This window comes from Lepidochelys kempii, chromosome 7, assembly GCF_965140285.1.
Source record: "Lepidochelys kempii isolate rLepKem1 chromosome 7, rLepKem1.hap1, whole genome shotgun sequence".
NCBI lineage: Eukaryota > Metazoa > Chordata > Testudines > Cheloniidae > Lepidochelys > Lepidochelys kempii.
The window spans coordinates 72666511-72685687 of NC_136386.1; the positions used below are offsets into that span (position 1 = coordinate 72666511).

General features: G+C 48.1%; 1 protein-coding gene across 1 annotated transcript in view; it reads right to left on the minus strand.

The window, feature by feature from the left end:
- Nucleotides 1-19177, minus strand: part of BMPR1A (bone morphogenetic protein receptor type 1A) — a 172012-nt gene that overhangs the window by 15330 nt on the left and 137505 nt on the right. The window contains exons 9-11 of the mRNA XM_073353348.2: nucleotides 15106-15298; nucleotides 14388-14685; nucleotides 12995-13170 (exon numbers count right to left, since the gene is read on the minus strand). Of these exons, the coding sequence (XP_073209449.1) occupies nucleotides 12995-13170; nucleotides 14388-14685; nucleotides 15106-15298 (667 nt within the window). The remainder of the gene's footprint in view (nucleotides 1-12994; nucleotides 13171-14387; nucleotides 14686-15105; nucleotides 15299-19177) is intronic.

Sequence of the window (19177 nt, forward strand, 5' to 3'; positions counted from 1 at the left end):
TTACATACTATAGAGCTACTCCCTACAACAGATGAGTTCATACATGTATATCTTCCACTTTATTCTGAGACTGCCTGTAATCTTCCTATTTCACCTAGTTTACCACATCCAAGAAGTGTACTTCACTGAACATATAGAGATAGATCACTGTCCCAAGAAGATGCAATCTAAATTAGGATGAGAGGGTTACTCACCTTGTGCAATAACTGAGGTTCTTCGAGATGTGTCCCGCAGTGGGTGCTGCATTTTAAGTGTTTGAGTGCCCCTGTGCTTGTAATCGGAGATTTGTGATAGCAGTGCCTGGTTGGGTCGCACATGCGCAGTCCCTGTCTTGCGCTGCATCAAGCAGCTAATTGGCGCTGTGAGAGCAACCTCCCCTCTGTTCCTTGTCTACTGCAGAGCATGAGTGTGAAACTCTGAAGTAGAGGGGCAGAGGGAGGGTAGTGGAGCACCCATGGGGACACACAAAGAACCTCAGTTACTGCACAAAGTGAGTAACCCTCTCCTTCAAGTGATGTCCCTGTGGGTGCTCCACTTTAGGTAACTTCAGAGCAGTACCCTCCAGTGGAAGGGAGGGGCTTTGGAGTTGACGTCGTGGCAGAGGACAATTCGGTGAGTCCAAATAATGCATCAGATGTTACATGCTGCTCTAATGCATAGTGCTGCATAAATGTATGGGTAGAGGCCCATGTCACAGGTCTACATAGGTCCACAGTGGGAACACTGTTCAGAAAAGCTATTCAAGTCGACATTGCCCTGGTGAAACGCATGCAAATCCCCATAGGGGGTTGCAAGTTCTGTGGCTGGTAACACAATTTGATGCATTATGAAATCCATTTGGAGAGCCTCTGTTTGGATATGGCATCTCCTTTTGATCATTCCATGACAAACGAATAATTTCGGGGATTTACGGAATGACCTTGTTTGATCTGTGTAAAAAGCCAGGGCCCTGCGAACACTGAGGGTGTGAAGTGTGGATTCTCGCCTATCCTTATGTGGCTTAGGATAGAACGCTGATAAGCAGATGGGTCAGTTGAGGTGGAATGAGGAGGCGACCTTAGGTAAGAACTTGGGATGCGGTCTGAGAGTGATTCTGTCTTTGGAAATGCTGTGTAGGATGGATCAGCGATGAGTGCCCCTAGTTCCCCCACTCATCGTGCAGATGTAATGGCAACTAGAAAGGCCACCTTCATTGACAGGTGGAGAAGTGAGCAAGTGGCTAGTGGCTCGAATTGGGTATCTGCTGATGTTTTGGAGAACTAAGTTGAGGTCCCATGGCGGCGTGGAAGTGTTGAGGCCTTTCAGAAAACATTTGGTGGTATCTTATGGTGGAAAGCTGCTATGACTGAGAGATGTACCCTGATTGAGCTAACAGATAGGTCTGATCTCAAGTTCAAGCAGGTAATCCAGAATCAAAGGTAAAGGGGCAGATACTGACGTGGTCTGCTTTGTGTGACACCAGGAATCAAAGTGTCTCCATTTGTGTAGGTATGTGTGGTGGGTAGTCGGTCAGCGACTATTTAATAAAATGTTCTGTACTTCTTTGGAGCATTTCATTTCAGGTCCCTGGAGCCATGGAGCAATCACCCTTTCAGGCTGAGTGTCTCCAGGTTCAAATGCAGAGTTTGTCCTGAGTCCTGGGACTGGAGACGAGGTAGGAGAGGAAGGGTTAGAGGTCTGCACACTGACAATCTGAGAATGTAGAGAACGATGTTTGATGAGACCATGCAGGGGGTATCAGTATTACAGTGGACTTGTCTGCTTTGATCTTGTGAGGCACTAGTGCCATAAAGGGAATGGGGGAAGGAGGAATATAGGTGGGGAGCTCCTCCATTTGATAAGAAACGCGTCTCCTAAGGAGTGATGGTCCATGCCTGCCCTGGAGCAAAACAATGGGCACTTAGTGCTGTGCTCCATTGCAAAGAGGTCTACTGTGGGGAATCCCCATTGTTTGACTATGTTGTGGAGAACCCTGGTGTCGAGTTCCCACTCATAGTCCTGAGAAAAGTTCTTGCTGAGTGCATCTGCCGTAGTGTTTTGACATCTGGGCCGGTACGCTGCTATAATATGGATGTTGTCCTGGATGCACCAGTGCCAAAGTCGCATGGCCTCTGCACACAGGGAGTGTGAACGTGAACCCCCCTTTGTCTATGTAGAACATGCATGACAAATTGTCCATGAGAATTTGTACGGTCTTGTTTCTGATCACGAGTAGGAAGGTGGTACATGCATTGCGAACACCTCTGAGTTCTAGCAGATTTATGTGACACCAAGCTTCTGTTGGGGACCAACAACCCTGAGCAGAATGTGAGTTCAAATGTGCTCCCCAACCTATGACGGACGCATCCACTGTAATAGTCAATGTAGAAGGGGCTTGGGTGAAAGGCACTGTCAGGCATACGTTGTGCGGTTGCGTCCACCAAGATAGAGTCGTTTACTTTGCTTGGCATTGTTTGTTTATACTGTGCCTTGGTGGGCAACAAGTTGTACGGAGCTAAGCTTGTAGGGTTCGCATATGTAACCTCATGTGTTGAGCGACGAAAGTCGATACGGCCACGTGACCCAGTAATTGCAAACAAGTCCTGGCTGTTACCTGGAAGCTGTTGAGTGATGTGGCAATCAGATTCATTAGAGTTAGGAAGTGTTGCCTTGGTAAAGATGTGTTGCCTTGGTAAAGATGTGTTGCCTCGGGAGTTCTGAGGTAAGCCCCAATGAATTCCAGTTCCGATACTGGTGTGAGGGTTGACTTTTGTTTTTTTTTTGGAGACCTAATTGCGTAAAGAGGCCTACTCGTTGTTGAGTAGCCTCCATTGATGCTGGTCAATTTGCTTCTTATAGTAGGCAATCATCCAGATATGGAAATATCACAATTCCTCTCTTGCAGAGGTGCGCAGCAACTACCGCGAGTACCTTTGAGAAAACTCGGGGAGCAATGGGAAGACCAAAGGACAGGACCTAGTATTGGAAGTGATCTGGTCTGAGAGTGAATCAGAGAAACCTCTGATGTCATGGGTGAATCATTATGTGAAAGTATGCTTCTTGGACGTCGAGGGTCGAGAGCCAGGCCCTCTTTCTACTCTGGGATAATGGTGGCCAGCGTCACCATCTTGAAGTGTTGATTCTGACAAATTTGTTGAGCCATCGGAGATCGAGAATGGGTCTCCATCCTCCTGTGGTTTTTGTGTGTGTGAGATAGTAATTAGAGCAGAAACCCATCTCTTTGTATTTTGTTGGTACCAGTTATACTGCTCGTAGCCAGATGAGCTGGGTTACCTCCTGATGCAATAGATCTTCATGAGAGGGAAGAGGGACGGGAAGAATGGGTGGGGGTATGGAGTATCCAACTTCAATTATCTCCAGCACCCATCTGTCTGTAGTGATAGGTTGCCAGACTGGGTAAAAAAAGGTTACTCACTTTCTCGTAACTGTTGTTCTTCAAGAGGTGTTGTTCATGTCCATTCCAAGCAGGTGTGTGCGCGCTGTGTGCACGCCAGTCAGAAGATTTTTCCCCTAGCAGCGTCCGTAGGGTTGGCCTGGGCGCTCCCTGGAGTGGTACCTTCACGGTGCCCAATATTGGGCCCCGCCGACCCCCTACCCCCTCAGTTCCTTCTTGCCAACTATTCCGAGGGGTAGGAGGGTGCGTATTGGAATGGACATGAACTCCACATCTCGAAGAACAGTTATGAGAAAGCGAGTAACCATTTTTTCTTCTTTGAGGGATTGTTCATATCCATTCCAAGCAGGTGATTCACAAGCTAGAGCTCAGGAGGTGGGGTCAGAGTTATCCACAGAAAAGAACACAGCTCGCCCAAAAGCCGCATCATCCCTGGACTGTTGTGTAATTGCATAGTGAGACGTAAATGTATGTATCGAGGACCATGTGGCTGCCCTGCAAATTTCCTGAATAGGTACTTGTGCCAGGAATGCCGCAGAGGAGGCCTGGGCCCTGGTAGAGTGAGCGGTTATCCGTGGAGCGGTTATCCTTTGCCACAGTATAGCACTCCCTAATGCAGGATGTTATCCATGACAATATGCGTTGAGAGGATACCGGGAGGCCCTTCATTCTGTCTGCCACGGCTACAAAGAGTTGGACCAACTTCCAGAATGACTTAGTTCTCTCTGTGTAGAAGGCTAAGGCCCTACGCAATTCCAGTGAGTGCAGCCTGCGCTCCCTATCGGAGGAGTGTGGTTTCAAGGGGGGTGATCGGTCCCTTCACCGACCTCTTCTTCTTTACCGGCACTGGAGATGGAGAACAGTGCCGAACTGAGGCTGACGCCCTATGGCCTGAGTAGCGGCGGTGCCGGTGGGCTTTAGAGTCCTTAGTCGGGCCCGTTTCACGCACCGTTGGCACTGGAGTGCTGCGCACCAAAGAGAACGTGCTCGGAGCTGGGTCGTTGGGTCTCGGGTAGGAATGCGGTCTCAGAGCCGCCTCCATGAGCAGGAGTTTTAGTCTCTGCTCTCTGTCCTTAAGGGTTCTTGGGCGGAAACCCTTGCAAATGCGGCACTTGTCCTTTTGGTGAGTCTCACCAAGGCACTGCAGACAAGACAAGTGAGGATCACTCTTGGGCATAAACTTTTCACAGGACTCACAGAGTTTAAACCCCGGAGACCCGGACATACCCCCGAAGGGGAAATGAACTATCTAACAAACCACTACTAACTATATGAAAAAGTATAACTATAGAGAATAACTATTGAACTGTGTATAGTAAGAGGAAAGACACTGCTAAGGTGCTTGCTGTAAGAGCGAGCAAAGTTCCAGCTAGCTGTCATGGGCGGTAAGAAGGAACTGAGGGGGTTGGGGGGGCCCGATATTGGGTGCCGTGAAGGTGCCACTCATGAGGGTGCCCAGGCCAACCCTACAGACACTGCTAGGGGAAAAATCTTCTGGCTGGCGTGCACACGGCATGCACACACCTGCTTAGAATGGACATGTACTATCACTGGAAGAAGAATAGGGAGTTAAACCATTTCCAAATGGCTGGGAGATGGTAGGAGTTTCCAGTGTTGAAAGCTGTGGGGGTCTCAGGCCCTCAACCAATGTCGATGAGATGTGGTAGACTGATCTGACGGTTATAGTCTCCTTGGGGGCCATTGTTTCCGGGCTTGTGGCTCGTATTGCCTGTGTGTCTGTGCAAATTGAGTGGACCGGAAGTTCTGTGGGTTATACCACCTTTCTTGTCTTCTCTTTGTCCTAGGAGTATAGATACCCAGTGACTTCGGAGTCACCCTTGAATGGCAGGTCCTCCACTGTTGCTTACACTTCTTTGGGGAAGCCAGAGAGATGCAACTAGGATGCCCTTCTCATTACCATCGTGGTGGCTGTGGATCGTACTGCTCTATCTGCAGAGCCTAGGGCAGCTTGCAGTGCCATCCTGGTGATCAGCTGGCCCTCGGAAATTGCTTCCCCCACCAGGGAGAAATTCAATAAAATCTGATAGTGTGCCATAATTTGTGTGGTCGTATTTTGCTAATGACTTATGATTGTTTGCCCCTTTCATTAACAGTATCCACTACCAGGGAGTTTGGTGTGGGATGTGAAAAAAGAAAAAGCGGTTACCTACCTCTCGTAACTGTTGTTCTTTGAGATGTGTTGCTCATGTCAATTCCAACAGGTGGTGTGCGTGCCGCGTTCACAATCGTCAGAAAGTTTTTCCCCTAGTGGTACCCATCAGGTCAGCTGTGGAGACCCCTACAGTGGCACCTTTATGGCAGTGTATAGAGGTCCCTGTCGACCCGCCGCCTGGTCAGTTCCTTCTTGCCGGAATACTCCAACAGAGGGGAGGTGGGCAGGATTTGGAATGGATATGAGCAACACATCTCGAAGAACAGTTAAGACAGGAAGGTAATCATTTTTTCTTCTTTGAGTGATTGCTCATATGCATTCCAATAGGTGACTTCCAAGCAGTTCTCCGGGGGAGAGGGGTCGGAGTTCACCTGGTTGTTAAGTGCAGGACTGCCCTGCCAAAGGCTACATCATCCCTCATCTGCTGGGTAATGGCATAGTGTGACATGAAGGTGTGGATGGAAGACCACGTTACTGCCTTCCAAATGTCCTGGATAAGGACCTGCGCCAGGAACGCTGCGGACGACTCTGGTGGAGTGCACCGTAAGCGGAGGGGCTGGAATTTTAGCCAGGTCATAGCAAGTCCTGATACAGGATGTGATCCATGATGAAATGTGCTGGGACGAGATCAGGAGCCCCCTCATCCTTTCTGCGATTGCAATAAAGAACACTGACCCACCTGCTGCCCCTGGGTGAAAGGCCGAGATGGCAGCAAGGTGTACCCTGAGAGAGGATATTGCTAACCCGTGCTGCTAAAGGTATAACAGATAGTGCAAAATAAGGGGAATTGGAGCTAGCTGCAGTTTGGTTCCCTTTGCTGAGACCAAATGGAAAAACACTTCCACTTTGCCATGTACATGGTACCAGTGGAGGGTTTCCTACTTCCCAGCAGGACCTCCCTCACTGGGTCTGAACACTGAAGCTCAAGAGGGTTCAGCCATGGAGTTTCCACACAATAAGGTGGAGGGACTCCAGACTGGGGTGTTGCAGATGGCCGTGGTCCTGTGTGATTACGGTTGAATAGACAGGAAGCGCCACTGGTCTGTCCACTGAGAGGTTCAAGAGCATGGTGAACCTATCAGGGCCACGCTGGCGCTATGAGGATCAAGGAAGCCCTGTCCCGGCAAGTCTTGAGGAGGACTCTGTGTATGAGAGGGAAGGGCGGAAACACATACAGCAGGCGACCCATCCATGACAGGTGTCCACGATGGGGCCTGGGTTGTGGTTCAGGAAGGAGCAGAACCGCTGGCGCTTCCTGTTGCTCTGCACTGAGAACAGGTCTATGTGGGGAGAGCCCCACTTCTGGAAAAACCAGTGCGCAATCTCCAGCCTGAGAGACCATTCGTGGCCGTGAAACGGGCGGCTGAGGCAGTCAGCTAGCTCGTTTTGCACCCCCGGAAGGTGCGATGCCTCTAGGTGTATCGAATGGACAATGCAAAATCCCACAGCTCGAGGGCTTCCTGGCACAGGGGAGAGGAGCGAGCACCACCCTGTTTGTTTATATAGAACATTGCTGCAGTGTTGTCCCTCAGCACCAACACATGTGCCCTGCAGGCGTGCCTGGAACACTTGGCATGCCAGACAAACCGACCTCAGCTCCCTTACATTGATATGTAGCAACAGTTCTGTGTGGGACCATAGGCCTTGGGTCCTGATATTGCCCAGGTGCTCTGCCCAACCGAGGTGTCTGTGACTAGGAATAATGTAGAATGGCGTTTGGCAAAGGGTACTCCTGCACAAACAACTTGTGGTTGCAGCCACCAGTAGAGAGACTCGAGGATTCGAGGGGAAAGTGTAACTATCATGCCCAGTGGGTCCCTGCCTGGCCTGTGTACCCACGCCAATCACGCCTGGAGGGGCCAAAGGCGTAACCTGGTGTGCTGGACCATATATGTGCAGGCTGCCATATGCCCCAGTAGTTTCATGCAATTTCTGGCCATGGTTGTGGGAAACTGGCAAAGATTCTTGACAATGTCTGTGAGTGCTTGGAAGAGCAGCTCTGGCAGGAATGCCCTGACCTGCATGGAGTCCAAGAGAGCCCCTATGAATTCTATTCTCTGCGTCAAGGCCAGTGTGGATTTGGGCACATTCAATATGAGGCCCAGCCTGTGGAATGTGGCCCGGGCCAGGGACAATGCTCTGCGGCCCGTGCTTGGGACTTGGCCTTGATAAGCCAGTCGTCTAGGTACGGGAATACTTGCACCTGACATTTGCGGAGGAAGGCTGCCACGACCGCCATAACTTGGTGAATTCCCAGGGGGCCACCGAGAGCCCGAACGGGAGCACCCTGAACTGACAGCGCTGGCCACTGACCACGAATCTCAGGAATTGTCTCTGGGCCGGGATAATAGATATATGGAAGTACGCATCTTTCAAGTCGAGGGCGGCGTACAAGTCCCCCGGATCCAGGGAAGGAATGATGGTGGCCAGAGAGATCATGCGAAACTTCACCTTCCTTAAGAATGTGTTGAGATCTCACAGGTCCAGGATAGGCTGGAGCTCACCTTTGGCCTTGGAGATGAGGAAATAGCAGGAGTAGAACCCCTTGCCCCATAACTCCTGAGGAACCTCCCCTAGAGCAAGGAGCAATTGCACCTCCTGCAAGAGGAGTTGCTCATGAGAAGGGTCCCTGAAGAGGGACGGGGACGGTGGAGGGAACAGAATTGGATAGAATATCCCGCTTCTATCGTGCTGAGCACCCAATGATCTGACATGATCTGGGACCAATCAGGGTAGAAGCGGGAGAGTCAATTCACCAAGGGGGAGAGGGGGGAGAAGATATGAGCCTGAAACCAATGCTCCATCCTCGGGGACATCTTCAAAAGTTTGGCTTCGGGCCAGGGGGCTGTTTCGCTGAACTCTGGCCTTGGCCTGAGGAGGACCGTGATGGGCGCCTCCTATTACTTCTGCCCCATCTCCTTGACGAGTCTCGCCTAGAGGCCCAGTGTAGACGTGGGATGGGGGCTGAGGCTTAAAAGGCCATCTTTGAGGTGCTGGGGTGTGGATCACCAAAGACTTCAAAGTCGCCCACGAGTCCTTAAGGCTATGCAGGTGAAAGTCCGTATTTTGGGCGAACAGGCCCGCAGTGTCAAAGGGAAGGTCCTGTATAGTATTCTGGACCGCAGGTGATATCCCCGGGACCTGGAGCCATGCACTGTGCCTCATTCTGATGGCAGTGGCCATTGTCCAAGCCACCAAGTCCTCCGCCTCCAGCACGGCCTGGAGGGACGTTCTAGAGGCCACCCTGCTCTCCTCAAGGAGCGTGCTAAACTCCTTGCGTGAGTCAGCTGGGAGTAACTGCTGGAACTTTGCCAATGAGCTCCAAGAGTTGAAAGCATAGCGGCTGAGTACTGCTTGCTGGTTAGTCACTCAAAGCTGGAGGCCCCCAGTTGAGAAGACAATTTGGCTGAAAAGGTCCAGCTTCTTAGCATCCCATGACTTAGGCGTAGGACCCAGCTGTCCTTGCCGCTCTTTGTGGTTTGCCGCATCAACCACCAGAGTCCCCGGTTGGGGGTGGGTGAAAAGGCGTTCATACCCTTTCTGCAGCACAAAATATCGTCTTTACACCCCTTTAGCAGTAGTATAGAGGCTAGAATCTGCCAAAGCACCTTAGTGGTGTTTTGGATCGTTCTTATGAGGGGCAAGGCCACCCTAAAAGGACCTTCAGGGGTAAGGATATCCACCATCGGATCAGACTCCTCCATGACCTCCTCTGCCTGGATATTAAGATTTAGGGCCTTATCCCTTCCTTAAGGGAAGTCCTGGTGACCCTTGGTGTCCATCGCTGTCAGGGTGGTGGTGCCCGCCACTGCCTTGTCTGGCGAGGAAGAGGAGGCCTGTGGGACAGGGTCTTCCTGCCCTTCCAGCTCTCTGGAGGTCGGCTCAGGCACCTTGGAGCCTACTGTGACTTGAGGTGGCTCTAGTCTCACTAATGGTGCTGGATCGGGCACTGCGCTAGAGCAGACAGAGACAGAGTCCCTGTCTTGTACGGCGTCCTCAGGAGCCCTGGTGGTGTAGTGAGTCAGTGACGACGCTGAGGGGCCGGCACAGGGTGCAGATGCCACTGATGCCGGCCTGGAGCCCTGACCCTGGTGGTAGGCCCAAGGGGTCCAAAAGGGCCATTGAACTGGGTCCTGCCACTGGGGTGGCCAGGCGACTGCCGGTGCCAATGATTCCACTGGTTTGCGGTGCCGGGACTCGTAGTGGCTGCGTTGAGAGACAGAAGACTTAGCTTTCAGAGTAGCAGCTGTGTTAGTCTGTATCCGCAAAAAGAAAAGGAGTACTTGTGGCACATTAGAGACTAACAACTTTATTTGAGCATAAGCTTGCATGCATCCGATGAAGTGAGCTGTAGCTCATGAAAGCTTATGCTCAAATAAATTTGTTAATCTCTAAGGTGCCACAAGTACTCCTTTTAGAAGACTTAGCATTTGACTCAGACGAGTAGTCTGTGCCCAACCACTGGGGGATGGGGGAAGAGGGTGCGCAGAGCCGGATGGTGCCAGAGAGCGGTACCAGAGAGATGGTGAGTGGCGCCGTAATATCACAGGCTTGCCACGATGTTGAACCAGAGGCAGTGCCGTCAATGGTGCCGCAAATGGTGCCGGAGCCACATGCAGTGCTGGGCTAGAATTTGCAGCCAGTGCCACCACTGATGGTGCCTGGGCTTGCGGTGCCGGGTCCCGCACCTGTAAGGCTGGGGACTGCGCTGTCATGGCAATGAGGTCTCATGCTGCCTCAAAGGTGTCTGGCGTGGAGGGAAGATGGAGCTCTTCCTCCAAATCCTCCCGAGTTGGGGAGTTCATCAGCACCGGACTCAACGGGCCTCCTGTTGAGGCCGGAGTCAACAGCGCTGGGTCTTGAGGCCCAGCTGGTGGGTGTCCCGCCTGAGAATGAACTCCACTGGAGTCCCCTCGTGGCTTCTTGAAGGGAGAATGACCCCCTGTCCGCCTTCTTTTTCTTATGCGGCACCGGGGACTGCAAATGGTGCCACCTGGTGGCACTGGCCTTATAGGTTGGGGAGCGGCGCTGGGGCTCCTTGGAGGAATCTTTCTTCGGTACCGGAACATCCCACACTGAGGCTCGGGCTCTGAGCACCAAGGATGCCGGTGCCACTTCCGGCTGCTGGCCAACTCCATCAGGAGAAGCTTCAAATGATAGTCCCGCTCTCTCTTAGTTCTGGGTCTGAAGTTCCTGCAAATTGGGCACTTATCTGTCTGATGTCCTTCTTCTAAACACTTGAGACAGGCAGCGTGCAGATTGCCTGTGGGCACAGGTTTCGTGCACCTCTCGCACACCTTAAACCTCTGCGACCGAGGCATTCCCTGGTGCCTGGGGAAACTAGGACAAGGGCGAAGCCCCCCGAAGTAAGTCCAGCTAATCTACAACTAATATAAAACGACCTAACAACTATACAACTAAGAAATGGGAACCACTAGGTAGGCACTTGCGAATGCAAGAGACTGAGCTGCTCCAACGACTGTCACTGGTGGTAAGAAGGAACTGAGCAGGTGGCGGATTGGCAGGGACCTATATACATAGCCATAAAGGCGCCACTGCAGCCGACCCAATGGATACCACTAGGGGAAAAACCTTCTGATGATCGTGCACACAGCGCATGTGCACACCTATTGGAATGCACATGAGCAATCACTCAAAGAAGAAACTCTCTTCCCGTTGCAGGGACATAATATTTCCTGTCAGACCTCTTGCAGGTTGGAGCGACTGTTGCAGCGGTCTGCCAGTTGTGCTTGACAGGTTCCATGATTGCATCATTCATGGGTAAAGCGATTTTGGATGATTCTGATGTTTGCAGGATGACAATGAGCTTATGTCGTGTCTCCTGCACTTCCTCAAGGGAGATGTCAAGGGAATCTGCAATTCTCCTCTAGAGATACTGGAAATGTCTGAAGTCTAAACACATTAGAACTTGGCACCAAGAATGGGAGAGTCGGGTGTTGAGGATACCATAAGGTCTCTGAGAAGGAAGAATTGTTCTGGTGCCAACAGCCCCGGTGCCATTGGTGAGGTAATGGTGGATACTGGCTGATGTGGAGCTTTTGTCTGTAAGGGTGCACTCATCAGTTGCGCTATACTGACAGGAGGTGGCAGCATAGGCTGCAGTTGCTTTGATGTGCCTGGTGCTGAGTGTTGGGATGGCTCCACCGGTGCCGAGGCATGAGGTTTCTGTTTCCCCTTGGTGACTGGCTTGGAGCTAGATGTTTTCGAGTCTTTTTGCTCTCATGGTACCGGAGAGTCCCACCATCTTGGCTGTGGAGTCTGTTGGTCTCTGACGCCGGGTGGAGAGACTTCTTCATTAGCAGCAGTCTAAGATGCAAGTCTGTGGCTTTCCTGATCCGGACTGTCAGTTTGTGACAATATGGGCACTTTTAAGATACGTGTGCTTCACCTAAAAGCAACCATACTGAGAGTGTCCATCTGAAATAGATACTGAAAGCCTGCAGGTGAGGCAGCATTTAAAGCCCAGTGAACCGGGCATGCCCCTGAGGGGTGTATTTCCCCCTTCTCCATGAGGGGGGAACTAAAACTACTCTTAACAGTGAAACGAAATACTAGCTTCTACTGAGGGAAAGAAATAATTTTTTTTTTTTTTTTTGGAAAAAAAAAAGAAAGCGGGGGAAAAAGTGGGAAGGCAAATTAGCTAGTCAAAGTAGAACTAATGGAAAAGGGGTAAAATACTAAGCTATGAGGCACTGCTGAATGCTCTGACTCAAGCCAAAGGTGGTAGAAAAGGGAGGGGGTGGGGTTTGGCACAAAGCGCCAGTTAACCGCTTAAGGCAGAGTGAGATGGGGACTGCACATGTGCGACCCAACTGCTACCACAAATCTCTGAACGCCTCTGCACTTGTAATCAAACACCTAAAGTGGAGCACCCACAAGGTCATCACTTGAAGAAGAATTTACAAATTTCTGAAAAGAGAGACTGAAAATTTGGGAAGACGTAGAAGACAGAAAATATGGGATGCAGATAGGGAACACAATGTAGGGAAAGAGATAGGTAAGGAGGCACAGGAATAAGACCAAAAAAAAGGGGGAAATAGATATTGAAAACAATGCAGGAAAAAAGATACACATTCATCTATCAAAGGAAAGAGGAGGAAGAATAGAGTGAAACCAGGAATAGAATGAAGGTATAAAAAAAAGCAAGAGAGATATAGTAAGTTACGTTATAAAAAATGTATTAAGACAACAGTTGATTGACAGTGTTACAATTAAGTGAATCACACATCTGTTTTGTTCTTTTAAAATGAAGGGTGCCTGCCCTTGAGACACAGGGCAAGCAGTAGGTCTCAAGTATTTTTCATCCTCTTCAGAAGATTTAGTCCTTGGATTAGAGGTATTGGGTAAATTCTTTTGAAAACTTACTTTTGTAAATAAATTTTGAAACACAATATTTAAAAGCTTACCTCCTGTGACACAACACCGAGCCATTTCCCAAATGATCAAGCCAAAACTGTAGATATCAGCCATGATATATGGCTGGAAATGATTTTTATTTAGGCTTTCATCTAGGACTTCTGGGGCCATGTAACGTTTTGTTCCCACTCTAGTATTCAAAGGGACATCAACTTCATTCGTATCACTAGATGTAAATAATACAGGTTAAATGAACTGTGGAGCAGTGCAAATGAACTGATGTCATGCAGAAAGATGCTATTATTATAGTATGAAGTAAAGTTATGAACTATAATTAAATCAATGATCTCTTTCTCAAATCCTCCTTCCAATATTACAGCTTATACTATATTATGCTTCTTTTAGACAGATTAAGTAAAAATGATTATAAAATACCCAAGATGAAGGTTTATGTGACTGCTTTGCAAAAAAAAACTTTACACGACTAAGCAGACAGAAGCAGACTATTCCAAATGTTCAAGACTCAAAATGCATTCCTAATATCCACAATTCTACACATCATTACTCATGCTGAAGTTGTCTTGTGTTCTAGGATTTGATATCCACTTCAAGACACTAGTAGCCCATGCATTCCACTATAAGCTTTACATGTACAGTTTTTACCCCTATATTAGACCTAAAATACCCTTATTTCTAATAGGAGCATTTTGAGCATGCTGAACATGTTACAATGAGCTTTGCAAAAAACCAACAAAAAACAACCTATTTCTACAAAATTACCTGCATTTATAATGTTCTACCACCATACTATCCAGACACCCACTAAAAACCATACTAGAAATTACCATATCTGAACCCAAATTCTTGGACAAGGGTTTGCAGTTTCTTTGGCACTAGTGTGGGAAAGTGAAATTTTGTGGCTGCTTCACTCATTAGCAATTGTTTTTGTAGAATTTTTCATATTTTTAAAATAATTACAGTCAAAACAGTAATTTCGTAGATAATTTATTTTACTATTCAATTAATTTTATGTTGCTCAAATTTGCAATGAGTCACAGATCTTCTATTGAAAATACATGAAAGCATTATAGAGATGCTCAAGGGAAAGATGACGTTTTGGATTCTGGGCAGTGGATTTGTTTCCTTTTCTCTCCTTCTTGTGAAGAGGGGAACAAGTGATGTGAAATTTTGTAGGGGTTTGAACTCTTAGTTCTCCATCCTAACAACCTTTGAGACCATCTGTTCTTCCACCTCAATATTCACCCCATATCCAAAGTAAAGAAGAGCATTTGACTCTCAAAACAATAAATACCCACCATACAGTTTTACTGTTCAACTGTGAAACAACCAATCAGTGAATTAACACTCATTTCAACTTGATCTTTGATGCCTTTCAAAATACATGCAAAAGATACCAACTGTTAATAGGCTTTGATCATCTACCTGTTAAATTTGACTGCAAGGCCCAGGTCAGCAATACAGCAGCTTCCATTTTTCTTTATCAAGATATTTTTACTCTTCAGGTCCCTGTGTGCAATAGCAGGCTTGCCTTGTGTCCCATAAATTTCTGTGTGTAGATGGCACAGACCACATGCAGCAGAATAAGCCAGTTTGAGCAAAGCCCTGTTGTCAAGTGTGGCACATTTCAGGAAGTCATACAAGGATCCATTTTCATGGTAATCTGTAATCAAGTAAAGTTGTGTCCAGGAACCTGTGCCTTTAATATCAGCTGCTATAAAACCTGTCAAATGCATAAAGAAAGTTAGCATTTAGTGTTACATAAAAATAACATAATTCATTAGCTGGAAGACTTTTCAGGAAATGAAAAAGCTGATTTTAAAGTAAGACTCAACAGCCCCTTACACACCCATCACTTCTTGTTTGGGGACCAGGAGTGTTACAGTTTAGGTTTCAACCTCATGTGATGTCACAATGCTGGTCCTCAAGCAAAAAGAAGAAAAGTCAGGATCTTTTATTTGTAATATTAAAATAAGTAAGATCCCTAGTCTGCATATAATTACAGCATTTTATTATTATATGCTATGCTACATTCCTCCAGTGATTTCATAAAGGAACTTCTCCACACTCTTCATGAAACAACTACAATTCTTTGAAATACAAGTCCTCCACTACCCATTCAAATTACAAACTGCTTACTAACCCAGTATGTTTTCATGACGCATTAAAACAGTCTGGTAAATCTCAGTTTCTCGGAACCAACTGGCTTCCTCAGTGGTAAAGAATACTTTGACTGCCACTTTTTCACCTCGCCATTTACCCATCCACACCTCACCATATCGCCCTTTCCCAACTTGCCGCACCATCTGAATCTGTTTGGCAATAGTGCGCTGAACCTAAACAAGAAAAAAAAAAATCAGCAAATGATTGAAGGCACATTGTCAAGATGACTGTCAGTCTTAAAACTTTGCTTGCCTTAACAATGGTCCCATTTCAAAAGTGTATTCTAGATTCTTTCCAGCTACTCCTCCTTCTAACTAACCACTGCTGCCTCGATTGGGAGAGTGGATGTGTATAAAAATCAATAACTAAAATACTCAGAGAAGAAAATACATTTGATTTTTGTTTAAATTAGATTGAACTAAATTCTTCTAATTTGTATAGGATTATAGCCACTTGTCTCACTGGATAAGCCTTTCTGCTGAGCTACTACGATAATTATGCTAAAATGCATGCCTCAATTCACTGTTGAATCAGCATGTTTATGCAGTGATTACAGTTGTTCATGACCAATGTAAAGTATGCCAATGTACAGCGTGCCAGCCTATTTTATTAAATATCATGAATAAAGCTGAAGAGAAAAATCTTACAACTGGAATGGTATTATCCAAGTCTAAGGTATTTTATCTGAAGGCCTGCTGGAGGACAGAACACTTCTTTATATTTTACTGGCCTCAGCAGGTTTTCTACAAAAGAATCCCTCTTCTCATGCTTTCTAGTTCTTGTTCATTACGTGGAAGAAAAAGACTGACTCTTTTACATATTTGTGTGTGTTTGTTTGTATAATGTCTTTCATACTAAATGCAGTCTCTTTTACATATTTGTGTGTGTTTGTTTGTATAATGTCTTTCATACTAAATGCAGTTCAAAAAAGTATATGGAATTAAACATTTAGAGATAAATAGCATAGTTCAGAAATTAAGTAGTATACACACAGGCAAAGGAAGAAATGGGTGTCTTCAGATACTAATAAATACTAATAAATAATAAATTAGACAGAGAACTGATGAGGTTGAAAAAAACAAAGAAAACAGCTCTTGTACCAACCTAATGGCCTGACTTTGTAGCAGTAACAGAGAGGAGACTAATACTAGATTGATAAAAGGAGAAAGCACAGTAACCTTCCTTACAAGTAACTATGGCTCTTCAAGATCCCACTGCAGGTGTGCACGCACCCCACACATGTGAGACTGGATATTTTATTTTAGTAACAGAATCCGTCAGGGTTGCACATGTGCCTGTGCCTCTCCTTGTGCTCTCATCCAAGGGAATAAAGGGGGAGTGACTGTGATGCTTCCTCAAATCCCTTGCAATTCAAGTCCATGGAAGCAGAGAACTCTGAAAAGCAGGGATGGAATCATGGGAACCACACTGACCACATATTGAAGAAAAAATGGTTACCTACCTCTCGTTAACTGTTGTTCTTCGAGATGTGTTGCTCATGTCAATTCCAAGAGGTGTGTGTGCGCGTCATGTGCACAATCGCCGGAAATTTTCCCCTAGCGGTACCCGTCAGGTTGGCTGTAGAGACCCCTAGAGTGGTGCCTTCATGGCAGTGTATATATGTCCCTGCTGACCTGCCGCCTGCTCAGTTCCTTCTTGCTGGAATATTCCAGCAGTTGGGGCGTGGCCGGGATTTGGAATGGACATGAGCAACACATCTCGAAGAACACCACTTACGAGAGGTAAGTAACCCTTTGTTCTTCTTCGAGTGATTGCTCATGTGCATTCCAATAGGTGACTTCCACACAGTTACCCCGGGGGAGGGTCGGAGTTCACCTAACTGCCGAGTGCAGGACTGCCCTACCAAACCCAGCATCATCCCTTGCCTGCTGGGTAATGGCATAGTAGGACGTTAAAGTGTGGACTGAAGACCAGGTTGCCGCCTTGCAAATGTCCTGGATAAGCGCCTGCGCTCTGGTAGAGTGCGCTGTAATCGGCGGGGCTGGAACTTTAGCTAGGTCATAGCAAGTCCTGATGCAGGACGTGATCCATGACGAGATGCACGGTCATGAGATCGGGAGCCCCCTCATTCTTTCCGCAATAGCAATAAAGAGCTGTGGTGACTTATGAAATGGCTTTGTGCATTCAATGTAAAATGCTAGGACCCATCTAACGTCCAAGGAATGGAACATGCTCTCCCTGTGAGTGACATGGGGTTTAGGGAAGAACACAGGTAAAAATATGTCCTAATTCACATGAAACTGGGAGACAACCTTAGGCAGGAACACAGGATGGGGGCGTAGCTGCACCTTGTCTTTATAAAATACCGTATATGGAGGTTCGGAGGTCAGTGCCCTGAGTTTGGATATTCTCCTAGCGGAGGTTATAGCCACCAGGAAAACCACCTTCCAGGAAAGGTAGGAGAGAGGACAGTTAGCTATGGGCTCAAAGGGGGACCCCATGAGTGAGGACAGGACAAGGTTGAGGTCCATGTGGGGGATGGGCCGATTAAGTCTGTCAAGGTCCTTAAGAAACCTGCTCACCATGGGATTACCAAACACTGAACCCCCTGCCATTCCTGGGTGGAAGGCCGAAATGGCCGCGAGGTGTACCCTTAAGGAAGATATTGCCAACCCTTGGTGCTTGAGATCTAAAACATAGTCCAAAATAAGGGGAATTGGGGCTGTTTGCAGCTCAGTTCCCCTTTGTCAAGGCCAAATGGAGAAACACTTCCACTTAGCCAGGTACCTGGCTTGAGTGGAGGGTTTCCTACTCCACAGCAGGACCACCCTAACCAAGTGCGAGCACTGAAGCTCAAGAGGGTTGAGCCTCCACACCATGAGGTGGAGTGACTCCAGGTTGGAGTGCTGTAGATAGTCGTGGTCCTGTGAGATTAGGGTTGGACAGAGAGGGAGCACTACTGGTCTTTCCACGGAGAGGTTCAGTAACATGGTGAACCAGTGCTGGCGGAGCCACGCTGGGGCTATGAGAATTAAGGAAGCCCTGTCCTGACGAGTCTTGAGGAGCACCCTGTGTATGAGGGGGAACGGCGGGAATGGTGAAAGGTGTCCACAGTGGAGCCTGGGCTGTGGTTCAGGAAGGAGCAGAATCTCTTGCACTTCCTGTTGCTCCACGTTGTGAACAGGTCCATGTGGGGAGAGCCCCACCTCTGGAAAATTGAGTGAGTGATGTCCGGTCTGAGTGACCGCTCATGTCCATGGAATGAGCAACTGAGGCAGTCTGCCAGTTCCTTCTGCACCCCCAGAAGGTGCAACGCCTGCAGGTGCATGGAGTGGGCGATACAAAAGTCCCACAGCGCGAGGGCTTCTCGACAGAGGGGAGAGGAACAAGCACTACCCTGTTTGTTTATACAGAACATCGCTGCAGTATTGTCCATGAGCACTGATACGCACATGCCCTGCAGACGGGCCAGAAACACTTGGCATGACAGACGAACCGCCCTCAGCTCCCTCACGTTGATGTTCAGCGATAGCTCTGCATGGGACCAGAGGCCCTGGGTTCTGATATTGCCCAGATGCGTGCCCCAACCGAGCGCCGAGGCATCTGTGACAAGGGAAAGCGTGGGTTGGAGTTTTGCGAAGGGTACTCCTGCACAAACCAGCTATGGTTGCAGCCACCATTGGAGAGAGTGGAGAATTTGAGGTGGGACGCTCACGATTGAGTCCAATGGGTTCCTGCCCAGTCTGTGCACCTGCGCTAACCACTTCTGGAGGAGCCAGAGGCTATGAGCCGTACATACAGGCCGCCATATGCCTCAGTAGTCTCATACAATTCCTGCCCGTAGTTGTGGGGAAGCGGAGGAGGGTCTGGATAATGTCCGTAAGCACTTTGAAAAGTAGTTCCGGAAGGAATGCCCTTGTGCGCGTGGAGTCCAAGAGAGCATCAATGAACTCTATTGTTTGTGTGGGGATCAATGTGGATTTGGGCTCGTTCAATACAAGTCCCAATCTGTGAAACGCAGCCCGTGCCAGGGATACATGCTCCACCACCTGAGCCTGGGACTCGGCCTTGATGAGCCAATCGTCCAAATA